General features: G+C 40.9%; 2 protein-coding genes across 19 annotated transcripts in view; one reads left to right on the forward strand and one right to left on the reverse strand.

Moving 5' to 3' along the window:
• The window catches only part of CSPP1 (centrosome and spindle pole associated protein 1), a 75,655-nt gene that overhangs the window by 52,794 nt on the left and 138 nt on the right, over positions 1-22,723 (reverse strand). For 4 of the 18 annotated variants that reach the window (XM_028736785.2, XM_028736782.2, XM_028736778.2 and 1 more), the window contains exon 1: positions 2,977-3,282. The exons of 1 other annotated variant lie outside the window; for it this stretch is intronic. The gene's annotated coding sequence lies outside the window, so the exon portion shown is untranslated. Of the gene's footprint in view, positions 1-109; positions 232-2,250; positions 2,535-2,877; positions 3,297-22,723 lie in introns of those variants that run through there. 13 more of the 18 variants (XM_028736781.2, XM_028736776.2, XM_028736783.2 and 10 more) reach the window with 11 other exon arrangements.
• Positions 4,595-14,410, forward strand: COPS5 (COP9 signalosome subunit 5). Its single transcript, XM_028736797.2, has 8 exons — positions 4,595-4,879; positions 6,729-6,963; positions 7,563-7,691; positions 9,716-9,781; positions 10,959-11,044; positions 12,026-12,137; positions 12,683-12,831; positions 14,027-14,410. Exons 1-8 carry the CDS (start codon positions 4,728-4,730, stop codon positions 14,109-14,111), a joined length of 1,014 nt encoding a protein of 337 aa, XP_028592630.1. The 5' UTR covers positions 4,595-4,727; the 3' UTR covers positions 14,112-14,410.

A 22,723-nucleotide genomic window follows, 5' to 3' on the forward strand; every position in this document is an offset into this window, starting at 1 on the left:
CACATTAGTTTGCATGCTGATAAAATACACGTCCTTAGAACAGGACTGGTAGGACAGATTGTTATCTCCCTACACAGGACAAGTTTGAAAGGCGCATGGAGCCACTCACTTGTCAATCACTTGACATCAGCCGACCTATTTTGCCTGCTATTTTCTGCTGTGCTGTGAACCAGCCTCTGGAGACCTGTCTATCAGTTCAGGATCAAACATTCATAAGTTCGGGTCAAAGTGCTGCAGAAAACAGCAGTTATTTTAACTTGTTAAGTTCATATGTCTATATATTATATGCTAAAAAAATGTCTACCACGCAGGTAACTTATTAGTGTGCAGTATAAAAATGCAGTAAATAAGTAAGCATAAGTTTACCAATTTATCAGTGAGAGAAAAAAAATTCAGTTATTCTCCCCTCACAAGCCAAGCAGCCGTTTGAGATCTCAGTGCCAATTAGCATCAGACAATACATAAAGCCAATCTTATAGTTTGGTCCTAGTATTCACACCAAGTTATTATTATTTATTTAATTATATACCGCCCTATACCTGGGGGTCTCAGGGCGGTTCACAGAATAATTGTAATCCCTGCAAAGGAAGAAGTTTGGCTAAAGCGTAGCATAAGCGTTTCCTCATGAGCAGTATCCCTTGAAAGCCCCCAGTGGGAAAAGATTCTACAACAAAACCTCAGAACTCCTCTCCTGCCTCCCTGCAGCAGTATGATGGTTATACGTATTGGAAACTGCAGCATTGTTGTCAAAGTTTGGTATATGGCAAGCAAGTAATATTGAACCACAGAGAGAACTTGACCTTCAAACAGAGATGGCCTGGATTTACCAGAAATGCCTTGCCAGATGGTACTGTTACAAAAATGGCAACAGCAGAGCTTTTCATCGCCACAAACACTGTCAGGTTCTTTGAACAGAACCCCTGCTGCTCAGTTGTTCAGCATCAGTGCCAGTTGAATATCTACCCTTGAACTTCACCAACCACCTGCCTAATGTAAACCAGACTCGACAACAAGGTGGAGGTGATCGCCAAAGAGAAACCACTCCAATAGGTTGCAGCAGTTGTCAAGCAGGGCCAATCCATCAGCATTCTACTGAAAGGTCAGTTCTGTCAGGCTCCTCAATCCTGGAACTGTTTTCATTCCAGCTGGTCACTATAAAAACTGCTATTTAACTTTGGTGTCTGAGTTTGCTTTACCCACCTCTTTCCTCCCCATCCTTTTTTCATTTTGTGTCATGTATTTTAGATTACAAAACTTATTTTTTATTGATAATATGTAAGCTACTCTGGAAGCCTTTTTGGCTGAACAGCAGAGTAAAAATGCACTAAATAAGCCATGCTAGTGACAAAAGGTCAACCTGCTTTTTCACCAGTCCAGTCAGGTCACTGAAAGAGCAGCCTGCATGGTCAATGAGAGTGGGAATCAGATATCCTTTAAGAGATTTCTACAGTTAGTTCCACCAATGTCACCACAGGGAAAGCCTCATTTACCAGACCATTGCTTTGGCAGTGATATCACAAAAAGAGGGAGCTGTGGCTTCAGAAGATAATGATCCAACTATGCCAGTGTTATTTAACACACCTGCAGTGCTGGAGCTAGAGGATATGCCCCAGGTGGCAGCAAATATCATTCTGCCCTGAGTCATGTCTACTCAGAAGCAAGCATTCAATGGGGCTTACTTCCAGGTAAATAAGGGTTAGTAAGAGAACTGCAATTTTAATCATGGCAGTTCATAAGTCAGCCCTACTGAATTCAACTGAGGCAGCAGCAGTGCAGTCTTTTGCCCTCTGCAGCAAAATTTATAAAGCCTGCACTGCACACTCAACAAGTGGCCCACCTGTTTCTAGACTGGTGCTGAATATATTGGAAATGCATTCCCAACCTCAACTTTTACTTGGTAAAAACCTCTATTTGTTACTAAGGCCAAGAAGCCACCTTTCACAGCTATTTATTGCAGCCCATAACAATGAACCGAGATTGCCTCAAAACCACTCCTTGAAGAAATCTATATGCAATAGTCTGACTAACAGATTCACTAGCAAACCAGTTTGTAAATGAAACAGACTTCTATTCACTAAATGGTGGAAATGATCACTGGCCTTCAGATATATTATTTGTTGGCTTTAATGCTTTCGAAACGTTTCACACTACCACTAGCCATTCCTTAATACTAAAGTTACAATCCCTTGTACACTTATTAGTAAGTACCACTGCACTCGGCCGCATTTGCTTCTGAGTAAACATACTTACAATCACATTGTATGTATTTTGGGAGGTATTCATAAAGCTAGACGCTTATGACAAAACTGTCTTGACCGTCCATAAGAAGAGTCCCTTGAACAGATGCTGTTCATTCATGGGCTGGTAACTTTACATATTTTCGTCTTTGAAGCCCTTCTTCACATCCATGCGAAATGGTTAAGGCGCCACAGATACCCGAGAGCAGAAACCTTCCCTATCTCCAGGCATCAACAAAGGGAGTCACAGAATAGGGGAGGTTGAGGAAAGAAAGGGTGGGCTCGGAAGAGAAGAGCAACTGTTGCTTCCGCGCCTGCCCAGGGCGTCGGTCTCTTTAAGAAGCTATACGGCGTTGTTAGGCAACCAGATTACAACAAAAACCGGGGCCTCTCCGCACTCCTGGACCCGCGCAGTCTGCGCTCCTCTACAGAAAGGCACAACTCCCAGTCCGAGGAATAAGACTTCAAGGTGCAACATTCCCCCCCACCCAAAAAAAAGAGGATTTTGCGCGCACAAAAACTCCCCCCTACCCGAGCGAAGCCCCTCGAGGAGAGCCCCAAACTCCCCCCCAAACTCTTAAAGGATGCATGCGGGGACTTCCCTCAGCACCCCGCGCGCGCCAAGACGCCCCTTCCTCACCCTCGTCTACTTAGGGCGAATATTCCACCCCCGGGGAAGTGGGATGCGCTCTTCTTTGCGCGCACTTCCCAACCCTCTCCAGAGAGCGACCCAAGTTACCGGACGGGTGCGCGCCTCTCTCTCTCGTCCGAGGTCTTTGGAGCTGCAGCCGCTCGGAACCCGCCCGAAACGCACCTCTCTCTCCGGAGAGGCCCAGCCGCCGGCGGGTTGTCAAACAGCTGCTACGGCAGCGCCTCCCGTCGCCTCGCCTCGCCGCTCCGCCGAAGTCGCTCCAGCCCTCCGCCTTCTCGGGGAGGAGCCAGCCTAACGGCCGGAGAGGGGACGGGGCTGCCGCGCACGAACAGCTCCCTCTGGTGCTTGTCGCCAAGTGGAAACCCGGCCTAAAACCTGTAGCTGAGTAGAACAGCGCCTTAAGGGGGTTTTGTCTCCTGGAAAGGAAAGGTGCTAAGTGCTACTCCTTTAGCACTCCTTTAAAGTGCCTCCTTTAAATCCTTTTAACATCAGGTGTTTTGAGAGTTGCGCGTGGTTGCACAGCAGCGAAGGGCAGGCGCTCTGTGCATGCTCGGAGAAACATGCTTTTTTTTTTTTTTTTTTGCTATCACTTCGTCGCGGGGCGAGTGCAAACGGCACAATCAAAGGCTAGCTAGGCAATGTTGTTGGAAACGGAGGTGTTTGTATTCCGCACCCTGGAATATAGGCGTGATGTTCTTTCACTTTCTTGAATGGCCAGATCTCTCCTCAATATAGAGATAGATAAGAACACACTCTCTCTGCACTTGACTATATTAGGGGAAAATCTAGAAGCTCTGTTTCTAAGCAAATAAGAGTTAAAGAACACGCCCCTATGCCCTATATTATTCCCTCAGAGAATTCTGGGCACTGTAGTTTGTTAAGGGTTGCTGGGAATTGTAAGCGAGGGATAAATGTACAGTACTTAAAAAAAGGTACGTATAGTGCGTGCACAGTCTTAAAAGTATGGTGTGTACACAGAGTCAAGAACAACACGGTGATGCAGAATATGAGGAGTGCCTCAACAGATGAAAATGCATTGATTATGGTGGAGCAGAGAAGGGGATTGTTTACAAATATTATTCCGGCTTCCTTCGATGCGTTCTTATATGTTCTTTCAAAACAAAGCTCAATAGAATAGATTAACAGGGAACGTTTCATAGAATAGAATTTTAAGAGTTGAAAGGGATCTCGGGTGTCACGTAGTGCTCAACGCAGAACCCACAATGCAGGAGGGGACTCCTGCTCCCCTGACAGGTGGCAGCCCAGCCTCTGGTTTTAAATTTCAGAGGTGAAAGCTATAAGCGGGAAGGCATACCCCATAATGCGCCATTGGGATGTCATGTTTTTTAGATACCAGAAACTCACTTTAAAATGTGGAGTAGTTTGCCCTCACAAATAAAAGGCGGGCTTTGCGATGGCAGGGAAGACGTGGATATAATTTTTTCTTTCCTGGAATTCAGACGTGGGGTGGGAATAATTATTTCGGGGCAGAGCGGGTTAATGACTGACTCGCAGGAGGGCTCGTGCCACGACGCCTCTCCTCGATGGGCAACCCCGTCCCTGCGAAAAGACTGGGATGGCCGTTCTCCGCGCGGGAGGCTAATTCCACCGTTTCTCGCTAGGGGGCGGGCGAGCCAGCTCGAGGCGTCGCGGAGCGGGCGGAACCATTCGCGGGGGACTCTCTATCCCCGCCCAGCCCGCTTGCCCAGCGCCTACACCCACTTCCGCCGCGCTTGCTTCGCTCTGTTGCGGCAAGCAGGCCGGGAGGCTCGACTGCCCGGAGGGTCTATCATCGGCTAGCAGGGCCCGGCTCGGCTCGGCCTGAGGAACCCGGTGAGATGGCAGCGGCCGGCCCTTCCGGGAGCGGGATGGCCCAGAAGACGTGGGAGATGGCCAACAACATGCAGGAGGCGCAGAGCATCGATGAGATCTATAAGTACGACCGCAAGCAGCAGCAGGAGATCCTGGCGGCGAAGCCGTGGACCAAGGAGTAAGTGAGCGGGTGGGCAAAGCGGGGGAGGATCAAAGGACTCGGCCCGGACCCCGGTGCTGTTTGGTCCCGGGAGAGGAAGGGCGAGGGGCTGTGATGATGCACCTGCCCTAGATATTACCTCTCATGTAGGACTTGACAAGAAGAGGTAGAGGTGAGTAAGAGGAAAGATCAAAATGCAAAACTCTGGACAGGTGCAGGTAAGAAAGATTGCCTCTTGGAGGTCTTAAGAGAAGAAAAAGTAACAAGTCTTGACAGTCGTTTGTAAAGATGGGGTGAACGAGGGAAGGCGGGGAGTCAAAGTTAAATCCAAGGAAAGTAGAAATGATGGGTGAATGCCCCATATCAACACACAGACACGCCATGACTCCTTCATTTTGACACTGAGTGAAGGCAAGGCGGGGGGGGGGGGTTATGAAATGGAAAAACAAGCAGCCTCCCAAGAACAAATGTTACTAGCAAATGAAACGTCTTAAAATGTTGTATGCTGAGAAGTCAAAGGCCTCTTCTGGGAGAAAATAAGTAACCCACACACTTCTGGAACTCCCCCTTCTCACAATTTTCTAGCTATTCCCAAATGTGTGAGGGGTCAGTCATTCTGTCTTAATTGAAGCAGGATTATGTACCTGGGTTTCTCACATCCACACAATTTACTGCTGTACAACATAGGTTGCTTGTTACATTAAGAGAGAAACATTTTGTTCTTTTGAAATCTGGATCTATTTTATTAGTTTGAAATATTTATTTGCCACCCTATAACCATGTTCTCTGGGTGCCATACAACAAATATAAAGGCGATTAAAATATGCATAATAAATCTATAAAATATATATCATTAAAAATCCATAGCTCTAGTGATAATGTTTTTTTGTAGCAGGAACAGATTTAAAGGCCTGGAACAATGAAAAGATTTTACTGAAATGACATCAGATTAGGCATGTGGTGAGCCTCTTTGGAGAGAGCATTTTATAGCCAGGCTACCATAAATGAAAACACCTTTTTGTCAGTAGCTACCATATGCACCTCCTGAAGAAGGACCGTAGAAGATCTTATGGTTTAAGTAGGTGCATATGGGTATGTACTATACTGTTGAGTATATCTGTAACCTCTGTGTTTAGCTATTGCAATTCTCCAGCTTCACCTGGTATGCCATCTATTCCTGACCACTATAGTCCTTGTATTGATAATCCCAAGACTGGATTACTGCAATGTGCTCTGTGTAGGGCTGGCCTTGGGCCTGGTACTGAAACTCCAGCTAGTGCAGTGTTGCAGCTAGACTGCTGAGGAAGGCAAATGGCCAACAGAATTTGACACCTCTGCTAAAATATTTGGCTGCCCACATGCCGCCAAGCCAGGTTCAAATTTCTTGTACAGTATTGAGGCCTTACATCACTCTGATAAGTACTCTTAGTTGTCCTCTTTGTTACAGATGCCCAACTTAATTCAGCTAGAAGTATTTAGTGTCCCTGGTCCCATGCGAAGATTCAGCAGGCATTCTCACTGCTAACTTTCAGATGTCTCAAATATGTTTTTATTAAGATAGTGCTTTACATTCAGTGATTTAAATTTTCCAAAGGTGGGCCAGTCATTTTTGTGATTATTTTGTATTTTTTATGGTGGCATTGTTTTTATTGCCTCTGCATACTGCTGTACACCACCTTGGTATTTCATATCTGGTTGATTTAAAAAATATTTTTTATAAACAAAATCTTGTCCCGTATCATTTTATTGATTCTGAGTTTCAGGGTGAGCTCTCTTGCCTTAAATCATCTATTGTACTTTGTGTTTCTTCTTTTCCTTTTCTGTCATAATAGATATTGTGCTAAGCTCTTTTGTTTTTCCATTGCAGTCACCACTATTTCAAGTACTGCAAGATCTCTGCTCTGGCCCTCCTGAAGATGGTCATGCATGCTAGGTCAGGAGGCAATTTGGAAGTGATGGGCTTAATGCTTGGAAAAGTGGATGGCGAAACTATGATTATCATGGACAGCTTTGCTTTACCAGTCGAAGGCACTGAAACACGAGTTAACGCTCAGGCTGCTGCATATGAATATATGGCTGCGTATATAGAAAATGCAAAGCAGGTAAAAAGGGAAGACTGATTTCCTTTTAGCAAATTAGCATTGTGTTAAAACTGTTTATAATCACATCTGGGATTGGAGACACCTCAGTTTGTAATTTATGAACAACATGTGTTGCCCTTAACCCCAATATGCTGTCACTTACACCACCAGTTGAGTATAAGTTTGGATCAGATTTAGTTCAGATACATTTTTCTCCTCTAGTTACCTTATTGAAGGGCTTCAATGTTGTGTTTTTTTATGCATATTCTTACTGCTTCATTTTCTCCATTTTATGTACATCTTAATTGTCTTAGAAATTGTGAAGAAAATAATTTCTTCAATTTAATTTCTGCTTTTGTTAAGTGAACAACAAGCTCATTATTTACAAAAATAATAATACGGTAGCTTCTGAGCTTCCTGCCTGGCCATGTTTTTCAGAAAACAATTTTGGAGTAGATGGGCTTTGTGTCTGATCCTGTAGGGCTTTTTATGTTCATACATGGCTTAATTTTGAAATATCTGTGGTTTGCCAACTGTCCAAAAGAGGGCAGTATTCACAATGATTAAATTCAGTTTAACCTGCTTTCTTCCTCTTTCCCTTTTTTAAAAACTTTGGTTAGGTTGGTCGATTAGAAAATGCAATTGGCTGGTATCACAGCCACCCTGGCTATGGCTGCTGGCTTTCAGGAATTGATGTCAGTACTCAGATGCTTAACCAGCAATTTCAAGAACCATTTGTGGCTGTGGTTGTAAGTATATATTGGAATTCAAGCAAATTAAATACGAAATAGAGTTAGACAGTAAATATAAGTGCTATTGCTGGTTTTTTGTAACCAGGTAACTCCTATTAAAAAACTGTTCACACTACTTGGAGACCTTTTTGTTTCTTATATATTGGATGTAATTTCTTTTATATCTTGTTCTATTGAGCCATAAACTCAGCTGCCCTTTTCATTGATCACAACTAATTCAAGTCAGTATTTGCAGGATCACTTTGTAACATTGGAAAACCATGCATATACTGAATTGCCTATCACAGGGTAAGAACTTCTCATTGATTAGTTGAAGACATGCTCATGGGAGCAGATTCTTCTATTAAAACAAATTACATTTACATTTTAAGGGTCTTGTGTGCAGGACCTAAAATGAAGAAGGATAAGGCTTCCCGAATTCCCTAACTCCTCTGCTGTCTGTATGGACATTGGAGTGTTAGGGTCCATTACTCCCCTTTCCAGAGTTCCCCTGTTCACCAGAGAGAATTTTGTTACTTACACAATGTGAAGCAGAACCAAGAATAGCTCTTGTTATTACACTTGTTATTACAACTAAGACTATTTTCAAGATAGTCTTTAATCAGGAGAACTGTATGTCTAAATAATTGCTTAAGAGAGTTTTAAGAACCATAAATCAGGAGACAGGTCTATTGTTGGCTGGGAGGTGGGTACCAAATTTAGCCTCCCCAGCCTGTTTTTACTACTACTACACCTGAAGAACATCAGCTTGCAGAGAAGCCAGAAGGTTGTAGCCAGTTAGTGCTACAACTTTAGCTGCTTCAGAAGCCTATTTATTTGGAGGCTTGATTGTTGGTGGACTTGCTCCTAGGTGTGAGATTGGAGAGGGGGCAGGAGTTATGTGAGTGAGCTTAGCTTCTAAGTAAGGGGATGAATGCTGGAGAGCTATGTGGAGAGAGGATGAATGCAGTTCACAAATGCATATCTAGTACAATTGGTGGGTATTTGGTAATTATGCATTCATTGTTCCTTTATTGCATTTTTCCTTTGCCTAAATATTCTATTCACCCCTTAAGGGGCCTTAGGGCCAAAAGGTAAAGGGACCCCTGACCATTTGGTCCAGTTGTGTCTGACTCTGGGGTTGCAGTGCTCATCTTATTTTATTGGCCGAGGGAGCCGGCGTACAGCTTCCAGGTCATGTGGCCAGCATGACTTCTGGCGAACTAGAGCAGTGCACAGAAACGCAGTTTACAACAGCAACAAAATTATCTTGCAGTATTTCTGGACTTTGAACTTACATTGTGGAATGTCCAGTAGAAAAGTAAAACTTTTAACATATTGGGGTAGAAGCCAGTATTTGCTCAAACCTCTCCATTGTGGGCAGCTGTGTCAAATGGTGCTACAGTAGAGAAAGAGGGAATCATTCGAAATTGGGTTGAAGAATCTTGCACCAATGGAACAGTTTCTTCTATTGATTTTAGGTAGTTCTCTCATCATTTTGCAGCCCCATATGAAACGTCCCACAATGTTCAGGAGGTTTTCAGGAGAGACTTTATTGGAAGCGGGAGAGGAGGCAAGATTAGCTGTGCAAGCTTCCATTCATTCATTCATGCAACCACTAAGTAATCTAAACCAAGGTTTTTCCTCAAGGAAATGACAGCTTAAGCCACCAAGCTAGAATCTTTGAGTTTCTACAAAAGTCATATTATATTTATATTTTTGGGATAGGTACTAATAATCATTCTACTATAAAGGATAAAGTGATCGGAATAATGCCCTTGATCTATAGCAGCGATGTCCAACAATTCCTCCCTAAAAAAAGCTCAACAACTTTGGCCTCCCCCCCAAAAAAAGAAGCTCCCCCTAACAAAAGCTCCTCTTCCCTCCAATGACAATGGGTAGATCACTGCCAGTTTTTTTTATACTGGGAGTAGCTCACAGTCTCTTGGGAGTTGAAAGTGCCTGATCTAGAGTTAAGAAAATTGTGTTCAATTGCTTCTTAGAGTGCATTTTGTACAGTAATTCTCAAATGCATTTTACAGATTGACCCAACAAGGACAATATCTGCAGGAAAAGTAAATCTTGGAGCTTTTAGAACATATCCTAAGGTAACAATAATTATATAACTAAATGTATATGATGTAAGGATCCACCCTATGGATTTATTTTGTTTATTTAGCAAAATTTATATACAGATTGATTGTAAGAAAAAATAACATTCCAAATGCATTACAAATGCTTTTTATTGATAATTAAAATTATCAAGCATCTAAAAATATTCAAAAGACTGTTAAAATCAATAGTAGCTAAAAATATATAAAACACATGTAACTTCTGCAGGTCTGTGTAGGCTTGCCTAAACAAAAATGTTTTCAGCAGTTGCCAAAAGAATACAGTGAAGGTGCCTGCCTGATGTCAACAGGCAGGAAGTTCCAAAGTGTAGGTGCTGCCACACTAAAATAGTGATTTCTTACAAAGGCAAAATGAGTATTATGTGGCACCTGTGATCATGCCAGTTCCACATATGAGAGCAGTGTACTGGGCATATCTAGGGTAAGGGAATCCCACAAGAAAACTGGTCCCAAGCTGTTAAGAGCTTTGTATACTAAAAGGAACACTTTGAACTTGGCCCTGTAGCAAATGGACAGTCATTGCAGATCTCTGAGCAGAGGTATTATATATGGACATGGTCTCACTTCTGTCAGCAGCCATGCTGCAGCATTCTGCACTAATTCCAGCTTTCAAATCAAGTGCAGGGGAAGCCCCATGTAGAGTGCACTGCAGTAATTCAGTTTTGAAGTCACCAATGCTTGAACTACTATAGTCAAGCTCTCCTGGTCCATAGTTTTCACAGCTGGGTAAAAGGCGCTTTAGCCACTGACAGTACCTGGGCCTCCATTTACAGAGCTGGATCCAGAAGACCATATATATATACACACACACACACACACACACACACACACACACACACCTACCTGTTCCTTTAGGAGGAATGCAACCCTGTCCAGGACAGGCAGTTGACCAATTTATCAGACACAACAACTACCACTCGTCCACAGTGCCTCTGGGTCTTGCCAGGATTCAAGCTCAACTTATTTTCCCACATCCATCCCACCAGTGCATCCAGACACCATCCCATGGCCAGCCTGGCCTCTCCTGATTCAGATGTTATGGATAAATGAAGCTGAGTATCATCAGCATGCCAATGGAAAAATCTGGATCTGTTTATATGAAAAGATGTTGCCTTACAACTTCCGTATCATAATTTGTTTCTTTCTCCTTCAGGGCTACAAGCCTCCTGATGAGGGCCCTTCTGAATATCAGACTATCCCACTTAATAAAATAGAAGACTTTGGTGTGCACTGTAAACAGTAAGGAATTATTTCCTCATAGATTTCAAAATGTTTTCCAGCTTGAAAAGAAATGTTTGAAAAGATTTGTGAAATACCCAAGGCTTCTTGGATAGTCATATATTGAGGGGGGTGGGAAGTATGTTTTCCTTTTGAAACAAAAAGAGGACAGTTGCTCACTAACAGACAAGAGGTTCCAGACTTCCTCTCTGAATGGAGTTTTTCTCATGGAATACTCCACTGGAAGAAGGGGGAGGAGGCAATTTTCTCCTATTTCTTCTCCCTGTAAACTCCAGCGCTCCCGAAAAAGTTGGTCCAGAAGTGAGGGGTACTCTGTAGAACAGCATTCCCAATGCATTGTGAGGAAATTTTATCAACAATGTGTTGCTTAAATGAGTTTTAGTAGAAAAGTTGTCCTGGGCAGTTTTTCCTCAAGAAGCATTAAACTTAATAAAAGTTTCCTTGCAGCACATTGAGAACTATATCTAATATGCAGCTGTCCACTGTTTTGTTTTTGGATTTTTCTATGGCTGTTGTTTATCCCCTCTCCACTTCTGTGTAGGTGTTTGTTTTGCCCTATTCAAAGCTCAGGCGAAGGGTTATGGTGATAGTTCAGTATCCACAATACAATCATTCTGGTATATGTTTTGAGCATAAGACTACTGTGTGGCACTTTGTGGAACCAAGGCACGATTGATATTGCAGACATGAAATGATCCCTTAAATACTATCATACTGGGTGTACTGGACTGTTTTAGAATAGAGGTAGAGAACCTATGGCTCTTCAACTCTTGTCATTCTGGCTAGGGCTGATGGGAGTTGGAGTCCAGCAGCATCTGGAGGACCACAAGTCTCCCCACTTGTTTTAAAAGGAAAGATGACATTATTTCTTGGTCACATTTATGTTCTTGGGATTTGTCTATATTTGAGAGTTTTTAAAATGTAACATTTCATTGTGCAGTTCATGTTGTAAGTTGTTCATATACTTTTCTTGCAAAACAGGTATTATGCTTTAGAAGTCTCCTATTTCAAATCCTCTTTGGATCGCAAGTTGCTTGAGCTTTTGTGGAACAAATACTGGGTGAACACACTAAGTTCATCTAGTTTGCTTACTGTAAGTATCTTCGTGACTTTTAACCCTGATCAGTATGGTGTTCCAAAAATAAGCACTTTGGAAGTTCTTTCTGTATGCTGGAAGATAAAACGAAACAGGAACAGAGAGGTATATGGAAGTGGAACCCAAGAGAAGCCTGTGCAGCGTACATGTTCCTGTGCAAGTGATCTTGTATCCAATTACAAATCAGTCAGCACAAATCTGTTGCAAACTTTATGTTGAATTCATTGCAAGGAAAGAAGCTGGAAAGAGGCCAACTTTCTTCCCTCCAGCTTTTTGCATCTTTTCAGAGAGTGCTGTTTATCTTGTCTAGCAACTAAATATTCTAAATTTAATTTCTAACTGGCTACTGCTAAAAGACAGAGTAAACTTTAAAAGAACTAAAGTGCTTTAAATGAATTTTAATTACATTATTGCCTTGCGCACAAAACAAAGTCTAGTGGTTGTAAATGTTTTAAAGGTGGTTACTTGCTCAACATATACTGTTCTAATTAGAAGCAATAATGGCAGTTAAAGAAATGTAAAATCTTATCTTCCAAATGCAGAATGCAGACTACACTACTGGGCAAGTATTTGATCTATCAGAGAAATTAGAACAATCAGAAGCCCAACTGGGTCGAGGAAGTTTCATGTTGGGTTTAGAGTCCCATGACAGAAAATCAGAGGACAAACTAGCCAAAGCAACAAGGGACAGGTAAGGTCTTCTCCTTAACTATATGATTTCAGAACATAAATTATTATGATTAAAATCACTTTAATCACTTCCTGTGGGCTGTTGTGACATATCACTTGCCAGTTTCATGGATTATTGAGTTTTCTTTTTAAGTCTTTGGAGCTCCTAGATGTTCCACCATTCCATTTGTTCCACCATTTTTCTTTTTATGTCATCTTTAGAATATAAGCTTAAGTAAGTATGAGGAGAGATTGACACAATGGATCGATAAGTGGATCTACACTTGGAATACTAACCTCAAAAAGGTTCAAAAAAAGACAACCAAAATGATCAGAGGGATTGAGGATCTTTCCTATGAAGAAAGGTTGCAACATTTGGGGCTTTTCAGTTTAGAGAAAAGTGGAGACATGATAGAGATGTATAAAGTGAGGCATGGTGTAGAGAAAGTGGATAGAGATGTTTTAGCATTAGAACTTTTGGACATCTAACAAAACTGAATGTTGAAGGATTCAGGCAAAAGAAAGTGCTTCACAAAACACAGTTAAATTGTGGAATTCACTCCTACAAGTAACAATGGCCCCTACCTAACAAGAGAGGCTTTAAAAGAGGATTAGACAAATTCATGAAGAATAAGGCTATAACGGCTACTAGCTATGATGGCTATGTTCCCCTCCACTATCATAGGTAGTAAGCCTCTGAATATCAGTTGCTGGGAATCATAAGTGAGGATTTGGTGCACTCATGTCCTGCTTTCGGGCTTCTCACGGGCATCTGGTTGGCCACTGAGAGACGAGGATGCTTTACCAGATGGACCATTGCCCTGACCCAGCAGGCTTCTCTTACGTTCTTTAGTGCATGCAACCTCACTGTATATTGAGACAATATACTACTTCTCCATGTATCTGTCTCAGATCTTAAAACTACTATTGACATAGTACAATAGCTGACATTTCTTTTTTGTTTTAGATTTGAGGTGTCAGACACATAATGTCTGAAATTGTATGTTTCCATATAAAGCATGTTTGAATTTACCTTTTAAAACAAACAACAGTTCAGTCAACTATCAGACGCTATGTCTGCCTTTTCATAACTGGATGGTTGTAGAGATTCATGGGGTTATGGGCACCGTGAGCTTCTTAGACATCTGAATAACTTGTAATATAGTGACAGAATTGCATTTAGCCAACTTTAAATTTATGCCTTTGTTTTCCCCCAGCTGCAAGACCACCATAGAAGCAATACATGGATTGATGTCTCAGGTTATTAAGGACAAACTTTTTAATCAAATTAACATTGCTTGAAGTATATCACCGACCGATACGTATCTTCAGAATGGAGACAAACATACCTAGTTGGACTTGTTCAGTTTGGAGCTGAAGCCAGAATGGAAATCTTCAGTTAATTTGTTGTACTTTAAATCATCTCTACCACCTCTTTGCTCAATTTTAAGAACAGTGCTCTAAAATTTATTGTAATCTGTTCTTTACCATAAAGTTTTGGTTGTTGCTTCAAAAGAACAATAATTGTGACTGTTTCTGGATTTTGGAAGTTTAGAATTTATCTCTTTGTCAATCTGCAATAAAGATCTCTTTAAAATGGCCAGCTGCTTTTTTCATTTGCTTTGTTTAATTTTATCTCTGAAATTTATCATTCTTTCTCATTCCCATGTAGAACTCTTGAGCCAGAAACCGTAAATTGTCCCAAGCTTAGACCAAGCAGCCTCTCTACTTCTCAGTGCAAAAAACACTACAATCTGTCTCTGGTACATTATCTGCTCTGTACATGTCTTAGAGCAGAGTTCCTTCTTGAAGCTCAAACCTCTAGAATACAGACACAGACAAACACATTTGTGAACATGGTAGTTGTGGTTTTGTCTTGAAAGCCTGTCTAACTGTTTTATGTAGACTCCATAGGCTTGTGTTTTCCAAGATCGCTTTGCACTTCTAGTCACCAACTTTGTTGTGTGGATTACTGCATCTGTACTGGAATAGTTTTAAAGAAGTTTTTACTGTTTTGTTACTTGTTTGCTACTGTGGGCTCCTTTGGGGAGAAAGGTGAGGTATAAAATTTTAAAATAATGCTGTTAAGGCATGGTTTGAGAAACAACATTTTACCAGCAGTCATGGTGAGACTTCCTCTGGTATCGCTATCTGTTTTAGAACAGAAGCAGGGGGGAAGAGGATGAGAAAGAAGACCCTCTTGTGCAAGCAAGATGCCTCAACTGGATGTAGCCCCCCCCCTTTATTTTTACATTGGGAATAGAAAAATCTCATAATTGGAACATACTTTTCAATAATTTCAGAAACCAACTATTTAAGTGTCCATAATTCCTCTTAGTTGTCGCTCTTTACCTGTTGCTCTAAAACAAATTAGCATCTTATTTTAGTCAAGCCAAGGGGTGTAAGTAAGCTGCACCCCGTATAAGCTGAGCCTAACACCCTTTCATAGGGTACAGATAGAGGTCTGGGCACCCACTTCTATCAACTCTATTCTGTTCAAGTATAAATACCCTGTAAGTGTATAAACTGTCCCACAAGACTAGTTTATTTCCTGATTTAAGTACTACAAATTTAAAATGTGGTCTAGTCTTAAGATTTCAAGGAACTTACCGGTAGGTAACTGATAATGCTTGAATCAAAATGTAAGTGATTGGTGCACTGCTGAAAAAGGAAGCCACTTTCATTGAACAGTATTGTTCTGCAATGCATTCTCACTGATTTGAAGCTATCACTTTAAGATATGTTGGAGTTAATATACAAAAACTCTTCCAGCTTGGAGGTTCCTTGTTTTTAAAATCAACACAATGTCTAGCCAGTTTTTATTTTGAACAGTCACAATATTGAACAATACAATAGTACAATGGTATACAGTGAACACCTTTTGAAAATAAGCATGACAAGGCCACGAAGCTTGGAATTATTCTCAGTGTTTCGCAGTTTGAATATGGTATGTTGCAGAGATAAAAGATTACAGGAAAACTGTGTGAATGATATGATGCAGATGTAAGAATCATGCATGCACAGGAATTCATTTATGCTCCTGAAGTCTGCACTGTGTCTAAATTCGTTGTATAAACTTAAGTGAAAACATACTGTTTACCTTTCAGCATTCTTCTATATTTCTGGATTATTTTAAAGTTAGTTAAACTGCAATGGCAACTTTGGTGAGCAGGAGCAATAGCTTTCTTTGAGTAACTAGTTACATAAAACAGTGCTACAACTGCACTATTGTTCTCATATTTTGTATACATTTTAAGTATGAATGTGGATGCATCTGTAGACACACACATTGTATATTTAAGACTTAGAATTGCTCCACATATTTACTCATCAATACTTTTGAACTATCCAGTTCCTCCATAAGTATATACGTTACTTTATAAAATGACAAAAAACAAAACAAAAAACAACCTCTAGACTCATCTTCCAAGTTCAGATTGTTTATATGATTTGTACTAAACTTGCATGATGGACTCCATAGATTTTCTGTAGTTCTAAATGTTTTAGCACAGCTGACTGAGTGAAGGGAAGCAGGGGTTTACCTGGAATACTTCTATCTCATTGCTCTGTCTGACTTACACTTTTATAATTATGCCGGTGGCGATGTTCTTTTACAGTAGATGTAGATCTGGGTGTCCTAGTGGGAGGTTATATATCTGAGGCAGTTTGTGGAAAAGAGACATGCATGCTTACTCATGTGCTGGCACAGCCATTTTCCCCTCTTCTTTTTTTTTTAGGACCATATTAAAATGGAGACAGGATGAACAGCCCTACCTGTTCTACACTGTTTTTCAATTGTACTATTTTATAGTATTGGTTTATTGAAAACAAAATATAACATACATAATATTGGAATGATGACCTGCCTTACACAGTTGATCTCAGAAGTAAAAAGATTGTAAAGGTGTCAGCAAATGAAGTGTTACACACATGGATAAAATGGATTAAAAATTAGTCTTTCTTTGATTTTCTCCAGGCTGCAGTTTTGCACAACTTTTTGTGCAAACAAATCCTACTGAATACAGTGGAACTTACTTTTGAGTAAACATGCATAGAATTGTGCTATGAGACTGAGTATCTTAAAATTGCTTGATCACATTAGATGTGTAGATACTGACACAGAACTAAAAAATATAGCACTTTGGGTTTTTTCTCATGTTCATAGCTACACGGATCACAGCAAATACTGTGTTTAAGACAGACAGGATGCAGAATGTGTTGCTGTTGTACTTGGAAGTCACAAAATCTTATCTCTTCTTGCATTCAGATCTACTAAAATTCCACTCTTTATCCAATGTTTTATTCAGAAGGCTCTTCTAGTGCCAAACTGGACGGCATTTCAGCACCAGCCAAAGACCATTTTATTTTCCCAGGGTTTTTAATTGTTGCTTTTAAGCTGTTTGGTGTTTGATAACTCTGCTTCTTCTATATTGCTCTTTTATACTGTGATGTTTGAATGTTGTTTTAATATTTTTGCTTTAGTATGTTTTGTTTGTAATTTTAATTCTTTTGTAAGCTGCCCTGGGAACTTGTTAAGGGTTAGAATATAAATCAAATAATAAATAAAATATTTGATACAAATGTATCAAAATGAGCTTGATAACAACATGTTTTAAGTACTTGGAAGAAAGAAATTGCTGAACTGTATTTGATCATATCAATGATTAATGGCTTGACTGTAGATCTTTTTTTTTTTTTTTTTTTGCCGAGGCATAGGGACAACCAACATTGGGGAGCCTCTTGTAAGCTAAGCAGCATTCATATTTATTTTGGAGTTAAGCACTATTATGCTGAACTTTGAAATGACCTAATAAAATGGAAGGCAAAAAAAATCCTTCAGGGCACATTTTGATTAACTACATTCACATTTTTCAGTCATATTAACAAAGAAAGTGGTTCAGTTTTGGCCCCTATTCTTTCATCATTCATAATGGAGATAAATGAATTGTTAATTTTATTATAAAATTGTCAGGGGTCTAGGAAAATGTCTCTGTGTGTTTTTAAATACTGGTTAAGGTTGGTGAGAGTTGTAATCCAAAACATCTGAATGATACTAAGATGGAAAGGCTCTTGTGGAATACCCTTCAAAGACCTGCACCCATAGAAATGCACTTTGCACCTTCTGTGCTCTTCCCATTTTTGTGTGTGGGTTTGTGGGTGGGTGTGCGCGCGCAGCCACTGATAACCTTACATTCAGTAATGCAGTGGAGTAGGAACATCAGCAAGACATCTCCAGTACCTTTTCATAAGAGGAGTGATGACATATGCTGCTAACAAAGTATTTGTCAGTGGTGTAAGCTTGGATGGTGGATCTAGCACATTTTTGTTAGATAGGCTAGACTCAGTAACTGACCCAATCTCACTCTGCAAACTTCATGACTGATCATGGATATAAACACAAATCTTCAGAGTCTTAGACCAGCATCATAGTCCAACATCCATGAAATACCAATAAAATGGGTGTTGTGCTATGTATTGCTGCTTTTTTGGAAATATTAGTACAGCTTACTGTATTTTTTATTCTCTTAGGAGTCATGGATATGGACCGCTTTAGGGTGTGATTATGGGGTTTGACATGAGAGCTCCTGTACTTCAAATTGTAACATGTCATAGCCAATGTCCAGTAGTATGTACATCATATACAGTATAGGCATTAGCAGGGAAGCCTAAGTAATTGAGGCAGTTTCATATGAATAAAGATGAGCTAATTTGGGACACGCACTATGTAAAATAATGTATGAGAATACAGTTTTGGATCATAATGGAGAGAAAGTGCATGAACCCTTTGAGAGGAAATTAAATTGTTTTAGAAACCTTCATTTTTACTGAAGTCTACATTCAACTCCTATGTAATTCATCTATCATTTCCTGTGTAAATTTCTCTGTTTATTTTAGACTCAGTTACCTTAGCACTTATGTATAACACCAATGGCACTACTATTAAAAAGGAAATTAATATATGCGTTGCATGCAATCTTTTGTGATTATAACCATCTGCATTTTCCCCAGTTGTTGAAAGTAACAGTCATTCATTTGATGTATCACTTGAATTTGGATTTAAACAAATACATTTAAACTAATGCAGTTTTACTGCTTGTTGTGAAAGAAAGGTGTTTGCTGGATGCTAGTGTTTTACTGTGTTCAATAAGAACAGGAATGGGAGGGGAATGTTTACAATGTGGTGCCTTCTTGAAAACGCACTGTGTCCACTATGAATTATCCTAAAAAATGTTGATTTTCAATAGATATTAAGAGCTAAACACTTTATTTATTAAAAGTAATGTGTGTTTACATTGAATTGTGACATTTATCTCTTTTGGTGTATGTGCCCATTTCACTGCCTTAACTGGTTCTGGTTTAAAAGACAGGTAGAGCTGGGTATCATCTGCATATTGATGAACACTCAACACAAACCCCCTGATGATCTCTCCCAACAGCTTCATGTAGATGTTAGAAAGCATGGGGGAGAGGACGGAACCCTGAGGCACCCCGCAAGTGAGAGCCCAGGGGTCTGAACACTCATCCCCCACCACCACTTTCTGGACACGGTCCAGGAGAAAGGAGCGGAACCACTGTATAACAGTGCCCCCAGCTCCCAACCCCTCAAGACAGTCCAGAAGGATGTTGTGGTTGATGGTATCAAAAGTCACTGAGAGATCCAGTAGAACTAGAAAACAGCTCTCACCTTTGTCCCTAGCCCGCCGGAGATCATCGACCAGTATGACCAAGGCAGTTTCAGTCCTGTGGTGAGGCCTGAATCCCAATTGGAAGGGATCCAAATGGGCCGCATCCTCCCCAAGAGAACAATATTTAACACACCCACTAGAACTTTAAAGTGTTTAATTTTTATTAGACTGTGCCTTTTTGGCAGCAAACCAGATTATAGTGGCATGAATTTTATAAGCAAAAGCAATTAAAGTAAGGTTGTGTGGATAGTGGGGCTGATTTGAAGCTGATCTGATCTTAGTGTTTATTGCCTGCGTTGTCTGCACTGAGTTGGGCCAAATTATAGAGAAGTATCGGTAGCTTTGGGTCCTTTTCACATACATTGCTGGGAAAGCCTGGTTGTAGTACAGCCTCCTACAGTGCTAGTCTAGATTTTGCAATCCTGCAGCAGCCGCTCAACTCAACAACCATGCAAAACTGATTGGAGTAGCAGGCAGTCAGGGCACCGTTAGTGGCTAGTGTTGGATAGGTTCCAATCCATCCTAAGCACTGAACTTCCTGGATGACCTTGGGCAAACTTTCAGCCAGAAATGGTGGGAGGGAGATCCTATGCCTGGAAAGAAGGGCATCAAACCCATCTCCCAAGGCCATTTGTGTGTGATGAAGTTTTGAACTGATCTCTGCAGCTCTTTGAGCATAAAAATCCACGCACAGAGGTAGCAAAGCAATTCTGCCTTGGCTTTATCTCTCTGTCCTCACAATGCAACAGTCTTTGCATGACCAGGTGCCTCACAAGAGCTAGAATTAGCATTGTCAAAGGCATCTGCTGTCAGAAGTGGCTCAAGAGAACGCACTGGTAAGGTGACCTCTGGGTGTGTCCTCTGAAACTTACCTGGCGGCAGCAAGCTAGAGCATTCCAAGCAGAACTGGGTGACTGAGAATAGCCACTATTTTAATTTCCCTTAATGTCCCCAGATGATGCTATGTCAGGGGCATTGTGGGAAACTAATATAGCAGCTCAGGTAGAGCCATCCAGGGCTGCTCAGATAAACAGTCTCTCTTCCTCTCCTCCCACTCTCCATACCTACATACATACTGCAGGCCCCTAAAAAGTCGTGGACTTCAGCAGCTGCCCCAGAATGCCAAGTGCTGACATTGGGTCTGTCTGATATAGTTGTACCTTGACAGTGAACTAACTAACTAACCATATACATAAAATTTACTTTACAGAGTTCCTCAAAGACAAAGTCTTTTTGTATTCTGACACCCTGAAAATACACAGACAATATTTCAATGTTCTATGCCAGTAGATTAGAATCTTATTTCAAATCTTGATGAACAAATATTTTCTCTTAAATCTCACATAATATATTTTTAACTGAATTAGTAACAGAGACAGCTTTAGACACCTGCAGAAACTACAGCTACAAACAAGTCAAAGGTCTGAGGGCAAGGTAAGTTTAATAATATAAAAGTCCCTTTTTAAGGGGATATATTTCCCAGAACAAGAACCTTTAGGGCACAGTCAGTTTTGATTGCAAATTGAAATACAGGAATAAGTTTATATTGTAATATTTTCTGTCATTTGATAAGTAGGCAAATGAACTTCCAAACTTGAAAGATTTAAAAGTTTTATAGATCCTGCCAAATGCTAGAAAGAAATGGAAATGTTGAAGCTCATCTTGGATAACTCAAAAACTCATTAGGCAACATGTGCTCTTATAACAGCACAGAACCGAGGCCAGTGACAATTAAGCATATTTATGTTTCATTAACTTAAATAGGATTTCTTCATGTAACAACTGTTTTTAGAATTATATGTCCTGAATTATATGTCCTGCATAGATTTGTTCCGTGGGCTGGAGGGTCCCCAACCATCTTAGCCCTTAGCTATCCATTTCCAGCTGCAGCAGTGCCATACTAGCTTATGGACTTTAAAAAACAACTCCCTTGTAGACTCCTTCACCAATGGGAATAACTGCGTGTTTTCCCCAAATGTTTAAAAAACGGGAAACCCCTAGTGCAACCTGTCATCCCATCCAAAGTAATCCCTTTCATTACACTGGAACTGGCTATTGTGTTCCTGGTGTATTGTCACTACCGTTTATGATGTCACGTATAGCATTAAAGGGGGGGTGTGCATAAAAAATAATGTCACTCCTCTGCCCATGATGAATCCTGATTACACAAAGGCATTTTACTCTAGAAAAGCCTTTTTTTCTTGTCCACCTTAATACTAAAGTTGCTAAGGTGGCCTGAGAATTTTATATACTGTCCTAGCAACTGCAATACATTAACATTATACCATTTTCCTCTAATCAGCAAAATGGATGGGTTAAAAAAGAAGCAGTAGCAGCAACTGAATAATTCCATTTTTTACTTAGGTGGTGGTATAGCCTTGTATGGAGTGTGCCATTTCACAATGCAGTTGGAGGTGTCCAGTTAAAAAAACAATGCGCAGATACAGCATGGGGAAGGCTAGATACAGCATGGGGAAGGCTAGATACAGCATGGGGAAGGCTTAATCTTCCTTCAAATTAAGAGTTCCTGCCTGCAATCTTAAATGGAGCAGCTGAAGCAAAAGTTTACCTGCAAAGTTCATAACAAGTATCCTCAGCGGCCAACGAGATGCTAAGGAGAAAGAAGCCCACCTCAGACTCATTGAAATGAATGGCACTTCCAAGCAAACATGCACAGGAATGCACTTCACAGCTCTCCCAAAAGGGAGTGCTCAGCTTTGGCTGGCAAAACCAATCATCTCGACAACAGATGAGACATTAGCTGAGGAAAATAATCTAGAAGGTCCTCGAGAAGAACGGCGGGTTTATTATCATTCTTCAGTAATAGTACTGCGCGGAAAAGCAGCTCCAAACCCCGAGGTTTGGGACGGGGCAGATTCAAAATAAACCCCAAAACAGTAAAAAAGAAAGTCTACCTCTTGGAAGTACGGTATAATATTATTTTTCCCTATTGACGACGTCGTCGTCCGAACAATTTAGAATTGCATTAAAAATGTGTGTTCTGTAGCACACTTTATTATATATTCCCTATATCTTTAACAAAGCGGGGAGTGGGGGGAGGAGGATTCGGCCGGTAACCGACACGTCTCACACATAAAAAATGGAATCAAGTCCCTTTGTGAGGTAGCCGCGCGAACTCAGCTGCGCGCGCCGTTTCGAATGTCAGCGGCATGAAACCCGCCGGCAGAAGCCCCGACAATAGGCAATTGCTAGGCGGCGAGCGCGCCG

This window comes from Podarcis muralis, chromosome 8 (genome assembly GCF_964188315.1).
Source record: "Podarcis muralis chromosome 8, rPodMur119.hap1.1, whole genome shotgun sequence".
Classification (NCBI taxonomy): Eukaryota; Metazoa; Chordata; class Lepidosauria; order Squamata; family Lacertidae; genus Podarcis; species Podarcis muralis.